Source organism: Montipora foliosa, chromosome 13 (assembly GCF_036669935.1).
Source record: "Montipora foliosa isolate CH-2021 chromosome 13, ASM3666993v2, whole genome shotgun sequence".
Classification (NCBI taxonomy): Eukaryota; Metazoa; Cnidaria; class Anthozoa; order Scleractinia; family Acroporidae; genus Montipora; species Montipora foliosa.
The window spans coordinates 8,078,717-8,086,216 of NC_090881.1; the positions used below are offsets into that span (position 1 = coordinate 8,078,717).

Genomic DNA, 7,500 nt, shown 5'->3' on the forward strand with positions numbered 1-7,500 from the left:
ATTAATTTTAAATACTCGGTCAACCAGAGTGCGTACTAGTCCTAATTTGTAACTGAAAGGTACAAAGCTGTAATAATTAGTGAGAAGACCGGTGTAGGTCTTCTTGTGGAAAACCGAGGTAATAATGCCCTGATTACTATGGTTATCTAAAAGCACATCTAAGAAGGGAAGCTTGTGGTTTTCTTCCTTCTCCATAGTAAACTTGATGTTAGGATGCTGGCTGTTGATATAACTGAAGAAAGATAAAGCATCCTGCTCGGTATTAAACAAAGCAAAGGTGTCGTCAACATATCTGCGGTAAAACTCGATACCTGAATTGTAATTCTCTAACCAGCGTTTCTCATGGTGACCCATAAAGAGATTAGCTAATACAGGAGCAAGCGGGGAGCCCATGGCTACCCCATCAATTTGATCGTAAAAATTACCCAAAAATGAAAAATGAGTTTGAGCAGTGGCAAAGAAAAATAACTTAGTAAGATTTTCCCGTCCTAATTTAATATCTGGATTGCCCTTCATAATGTAGTCTACCGCTAAGTCGATAGATTCGATGAGGGGAATGTTGGTGAAAAGACTTTCGACATCGAAAGAAACCATGAACTTATTTAGGGTATGGAGTCTAGTGACTTCACTAACAAAAGTAAAAGTGTCATGAGCACAGTAGTCATTAGGGATGTGAGGGTTTAACAATGTACATAAATACTTAGCTAGGTTGTAATTATAGGTTCCAATCGAAGAAACAATGGGCCGGAAAGGAGGTGTCGAAGAGTGATCTTGAACCTTATGCATCTTAGGAAGCCCATAAATTCTGGCTGGTTGAGATCCTGATGGATAGATCTTGTCATAAATGGTGTTCTCAATTTCATCATTCTTCTTCAGGTTGCGAAGAAACCGTTGTAATTGGCCCTCCCTTAGGAGAGTTGGATCATCCTTAAGTTTCTTGAATTTGGACGAATCCGAGATGATGTTAAGGATACTGCTATCATAAACTGTCCTGTCCAAAATGACCACACCATTCCCTTTGTCAGGTTTCAGAATGACAATGTTCTTATTCCTTTTGAGACTTTTCAAGACTTGGAGTACTTTCCGATCATTGTGAGATACACGATGAGAGGCGATGTAGGAGCTCGCAAGATGCGATAATGCAGCTTGGAGCTTACCAGTTTGACCACGATCAGTTATATTTAGGTTATATTTAACAATTATTCCTTGAGCCCGAATGGGCTCTGAGTCAATAGCCCATGAGGCCGAAGGCCGAATGGGCTATTGACTCAGAGGCCATGAGGGCGAGAGGAATAATTGTTTTAGTAAAATCCAACTAGTTGGTCAAAAAAATATCGAGACAAAACATCTTTCGCTAGTTAATTGTTCTTTTGGTTTTCAAAGCCGGCGCTTTTCGCTACTAGTGGGCTATAACAAATAGCCTACTAGTAGCTCAACCAATCAGAACGCAGCATTGATAATAGACCACTAGTTGGATTTTACTAAAAAATATTTATTTCATTACATTATTGTAATATACGCAATTCAGCCGCAAGGCTGCTAGGTATATTTAGATAAACTATCTATCTATCTATCTATCTATCTAATTTACTAATTTTTACTTAAAATTTCAAGCCTCATTATAATTCGAATGCACTTCAATTCTAGGAACAAAATCAAAACTTAACAACGTGAACGTCACCGGAATGCAACAAACCGGAAGCTCAGAGCTCATCTTCGCTATCATTGTTAAAAATTCTCATGTCTACTTCACGGCGGCGAGGCTTCCTGCAGATAATTCTCTCAGTTATAATTGTTCCGCAGTCTTTCCTAATTTTGTGTTTAAAGAAGTTCGGTTTTCTACACCAGTCTCAGGCCACATCTCTTCCCTGGGGGACTATACATTGGGAATTGTGGTTGAAGTCTCAGATTAATGGCAACATAGTTAATATATGTAGGCTGGTTATGAAACTCGACAAGTTTCTTTGTTTCATGTTTTTGTTCGCTTTTTTGGCGTTGTCTCTGCACAAAATCCGACACAAGCACGCTTTTTTCGGCAGGATAACCAATCAAAAGCTTCGACTAATTTATTTGAAATTAACTTGCGAACCAAACACAAAAGATTGTGCAGGGTCACGGTCTGTTCAACATCTAATTGCGACTGTATTGTTCCTGCTTTTGAAATTCCCAGGGTTTCATAACCAGTCCCTAGATTAACTATAGACCTTATTCATAAATGGCGGTCACATTTATTATTCTTTTGTCCACGTGCAAATTAGCCTACCAAGCCTTATTTTAGAGCAAGAAACCTTTTCAATTCACTGTATGGTATCGAGGCTTGGTAGGCTAATTTGCACTTCCACAAAAGAATTATAAATTGGCCGCCATTTATGAATAAGGTCTATGATGGCAAAAATCTATTTTAGCAACCGGCGTTGCTAAGAAACTTGATGTCCCCTTAGGTTATTGCTTCAAATTTCATAAAGGGGGTTATTGCTCATGATGCTCTCTTAAGGACTCATGTTCTATATGTGATTGCCCACACCGGGCTATAAACGTACAAGTTTACCCTCCCCCCCCGGGCCTCTCACGGCAGCAAATGATTCCAAGGCAGCAATTTTTGACCTGCTCAAAGCTGAGCGGCTTTTTGCTCAGTTCAGGTAGAGCATTGCACTGACAGCGAAGAGGTCATGGCTTCGAATCCCGTTGAAGCCAACGTAATTTGAATAAAAGAGAAAATTGCTTAAATTATCCTGATAATTGCGAGGATCACTTCAATCTTTCAAATTAAATTTATAACAAAAATATACTAAGATTTCTATAAAAAATCAATGCCATTGTTTTCAACGAAATAAAACTTTTTTTGTCATTGTTGCATAATAAGCGATAGGGAGTAAATGAAATTCTTTTATATTAGCACGTAGTCGTGACAACCAAGTTAAGGCCCGAGTTCTAAATCGTTCTTGAACTGGTAGCGGAAAGAAATCCAATGGACGTTATGCACAATTGATTTAATAGCGACGCCCAAGAGCCTCAGTCGCGAAATGCCGAATAATTATACATTTTAAAACTCTGAGACGACGCAAACGCGGCAAGAGCCAGTTTACAACAACCAAATCCCATTTGGTCGGGGCACGAATCGTACGCGGAACTTTTTCACACCTGTTTTAAACATTACGAAAACTGCAATCGCCATGGTATGAGTTATCGAAATGCAGATGAGATTTGCACTGTCCTTCAAACCAAATATGCCCTGTTCCCCACCACTTCCAAGCGAGAAGAAGCAGGCCTTCGGTCTCATCTAATAGCATGTGTTAGGTTTATTTAACAATTATTCCATAAGCGCGCGTTGGATATGAGATGGTAAATAGCCAACGAGGCGCGTAGCGCCGAGTTGGCTATAACCAGTCTCATATCCAACAAGCGCGAATGGAATAATTGTTTTATTAAATTCCTTCAACTCCAAAAATTTGGAGGTACGAAATACGAGCGGAAAAAGCGAGCAAATCCGAGCGAAATCGAAAAAAACTTGATGAGAACTGATGCGATGTTGTGTAATACCTTGTTGTCAGACAGACTCAGGCTCATCACAAAAACATTTCTTGCCTTTTCGCGTACTTCTAAACGTCGGAATTGATCCAAACTTTCCACAAAAAAAATTTTTTTTTCTCCTTTTTGGCTTTATTCAAAGAGTAATTTCGCATTCCGGCGAAAACATTTTAGTTTAGCAACGCTTAACGCAATCATTTACCATATAAGGTCAAACCAAGGTATATGAGCTGATAACCGAGATTGAGTGAACCAATCAGAGCACGCGAAATGCATTATCCGAGGTTGAGAATTTAATAAATGTGTATATTTATTATCAGACCATGCCACTTAGTAGTAGACTTCAGGAGATATGAATAAATTGTAATTATCATTTAAAATCTTGTGTTTATCAACTGATAAGTTACCTTGTTCGGTTTGACGGTGTCCATGCCGACTTCTTCAAAGTAAGGACGATATTCGTCGAATTTAATGCTACAAGGATCCTTGTAAGCGAAAGCACTGTAAAATTTATCCCATATTCTGGAGCAGTTTTTGTCGCCTAAGTTGTTGTGTTGTCTTATGAAATCCCAGCATCGACCAAGAACGATATCCTTTAAGTGCCGTGTTGAGCCGAGGGGCTCTTCAGCAAAACTTAAACAAATGCCTGAACGTAGGGCAACAATTGTGAAAAGAACGCGAAAATGGTGCATTTTGTCTAAATGACGGAAAGAGCCGGAAACTTGATTGCACCACATCGAGTCACGCTACAGCAAATTACTTCACGACACGTGACTGCACCTAATCAGACCACCCATTTAGTTCAAATAAAAGGGTGAGATGGCTTCACAGATTCCTAACATTATGTTTGTAGGCGACCAGTCTTTTAATTAAGACCGGCCACTTCTAGCACAATACTTCAAAGAAAGGAAAATTGAAGGATTGTGTCATGCTGATGAATGAAGGAATACTAAGCAAACGGCTTTCTGAAGTCACTCGGAAAGTGGCCACTTGACTTTTTATCGAAGCATAGTTAGACTTTGGAACACAAAGGATAAATATTGAATCGCACTTTTTTAAACTTTACGTTTTCAAACGAGCTACTTTCCGCCTTTCCCTGAAGTAGTTATTTAATTCATAGTTTTCATTTCTTTTTTTTTACGTTTATTTATTAAACTATGTCTGTATCATAGTGATAAGTTGCCGAACGGTAGTTTTAGCTGAGAATGAAGACAGAAGCAAATATTCCGTCCTAAGGACGTTCCTTAATCTGTTATTGTAATCTAACTACCGTATATGTCCCATATGGACCGTGAGTTCTCACAGGATGTCAAGTTGTGATGCTTGAAACGGAAGTGAGATTTAATTGACGGAAGTTCAATAGTTGACGGATCGTAACGATCCCATCAGGTCGTAACAACCTGATGAACAGGAGTCGATCCGTCAGGTCGTTGTTCTTGTGTTCAAATCAGATAATTTCCTGTGACTACACCGGGGCTGTTGTGTGCCAGCAGTTGTCTGTGTACACTCAAATCTTTCCGCTTCATAATTTTTAGAAGCCTACAGTTATCACGTGGCCTATTGTCGCTCTCTTTAAGAAAGGAGCATCGAAATATGAGCCCGCTTTGTTATGGCACCACCTGAATCAATTATCTAATGTATACGTAGGTGAAGGATTAGCACTAATTATCACTAATGTACAACTGTAGAGTAATGGTCTCTGTTATAAATGGTAGTTGCCTTTCTCGATGACTATAAAAGTTCATTGTCAGGTTTCCATTTGTAGCATTGCGTTGTTGTCTTAGAACTGGCCAAAATATTTGACAGTGTTAACTCTTCATACAGTGTATCTATTGAAACTCGAGTAAAAAATTGTGTTTCATCTATCATAAAAATACTGTACACTATCCCACTGTACTTCCAGCCGCTGATGATTAAATCCGGTATTTAGTGGAAATTTCCTCAAAATATAACCTAATGAAATTTGAAAATAGAAGCGGGAAGCAGCATAGAATTTATGATAAAAAGTTACCAAAATGTCTCCTTCATTGAAAAGTCTGCCAAGTGTAGGCATTGTCACACCACCAAGGAAGATGGTCTGGTTTGGCCTGAATATTTCCTCATCATCCAAGTTGAGATTTTCAATTTCTGCACGTTTAACGAACGTGGCCTTAACCCTTTGATTACTATTTGGCAAAATACGTGCAGCTATCCACGGTCCCATCTACCCCTTGTGACGTGACGATTTCTTCTGCTTCAGCAGAAGCTACTATGAATAGGTGCCCTGGAAAACCAAAAATAGCAAAATAATCGTAAAAGCCCTAAATAAATTACAATATACTTAGTTCTTATTAACCGAGCGGGAGGTCTGTATGGGAGAATCTTGACCGAGGTCGCCAGTACAGACCGAACGCAGTGAGGTCTGTACCAGCGACCGAGGTCAAGATTCTCCCATACAGACCGACCTAGCTCGGTTAATAAGATGTTTATTATATGGCCAGACAAGGAACAATTTAATTCGTTTAATGTAACTGGTTTGTACTAACTGACATTTTGCTTGCGAACGGCGATGAGTGGCGATGAACTGAACTTAATTCTGTCAAAGTTTGCTCGTCATCCTCTCTTTTGTCATCATGTTGTTTGGCACTTCCCTAAATAAATATTGGTAGAAGAAAATACTCAATATTTTTGCATTTTAGTTTGCATCTTTTCACCGCAAAACACTACCGGTCTAGATGCCGGTCTAGATGGGAAAATCTAGACCGCGGTCAATATCGATTTTAGCCAATCAAATTCGTGAACTTGGTAGTTCCCAGTCCTTGTGAGACACAGCCATATAATAAATAAGGATAAAAACTATAGAGAAGTATATACATATAAGAAGTCTCAAAACTAAAATTAAAAGTTAATTACAAATAAAATCCTTAAGCTTCGTTTTAAACATTAACAGATTTGGTGGTAAATTATTGAAGCTTGTGCCCCAGAATAAAAGCACCCTTTCTTAGCAGATTCGGTGTTAACATTTGGAACTAAAAGGTCATGACCATTACGCCTAGTAAAATAATTATGTGATGACTTGAAAAAATATTGACAAAATATTCTTTGAACACATTTGCGGGGTTTTCTGTTGTTCCAAACAACGGAAGCTTCTTTCGATGGATGGTATCAGTTCTTGCTTTAGAGCATTTAACTAATTTCTCTTCCACAAACGTATAGTATTGAGACTGTCCTTTTTGTTTAGCTGTCTTTGTCTTTGTCAATGTCGGAAGAGTGACAGCTTTCTGTGTATTCCTTGTAAGCTTTTGTCTGTAATATATACAGAGCGCAGGCACTTACTTCATGTGCATAACTAGTGTGGTCTAGTGATATGGGCAGCTCTCAGAAATCTATCCGCTCTTCCTCTAGTCGTAATATCAGCTTCTACCAATGCACTGTCCCACCCGCTTTTGTCCAACCAGTGTCCAATCATTTTCAACAAAGCCATTTCGACATGCAGGCCACCCATCCTCCCAACATATTTTTCTTCTCCGTACAAATCTGCTTTTTCCCACTGGATTTTGCTTCGCGATAGCGAACACTGGTTGGTCCATAGCGATTACAGGAGTTTGGTTAGGATTAACAAATGCGACTCCTTCCTTGACTATCTTCATTGAATGCTGGATCAGCAGCGCAGTAATGGCCTGGGATCGTGGTGCTTGGGACTGCCGCGAAGCAAAGTGGGCTGACCAAGAGATTTAGTCTTCCTTGTTCAGTTGATCCTTTTCTAACAACTCTTTGACTTTATCTAGCCACTGATACGCAGATTTCATACCTTCACTGATAAGATCTGACATGAGTCGGAGCTTGCATTTGGGTGATTGCTTCAACCCTCGAATGTTCAGCCTCAAATCCATCCTTGCCAATTACAAGCCCCAGGAATACAACTTTCTCTCCTTCGAAAATTAACATTTCTTGAGCTGGCATGAGTGTTACACCATTATCTTGTACGAACTT

At 39.3% G+C, this 7,500-nt stretch overlaps 1 protein-coding gene across 1 annotated transcript in view; it reads right to left on the minus strand.

Annotated features, from left to right (window-relative positions):
* LOC137983256 (ADP-ribosyl cyclase/cyclic ADP-ribose hydrolase-like) overlaps positions 1–4,306 on the minus strand; it is a 36,242-nt gene extending 31,936 nt beyond the window's left edge. The window contains exon 1 of the mRNA XM_068830455.1: positions 3,936–4,306. Within this exon, the coding sequence (XP_068686556.1) occupies positions 3,936–4,265 (330 nt within the window). The 5' untranslated portion in view covers positions 4,266–4,306. The remainder of the gene's footprint in view (positions 1–3,935) is intronic.
* Between the last annotated feature and the right edge of the window lie 3,194 nt (positions 4,307–7,500).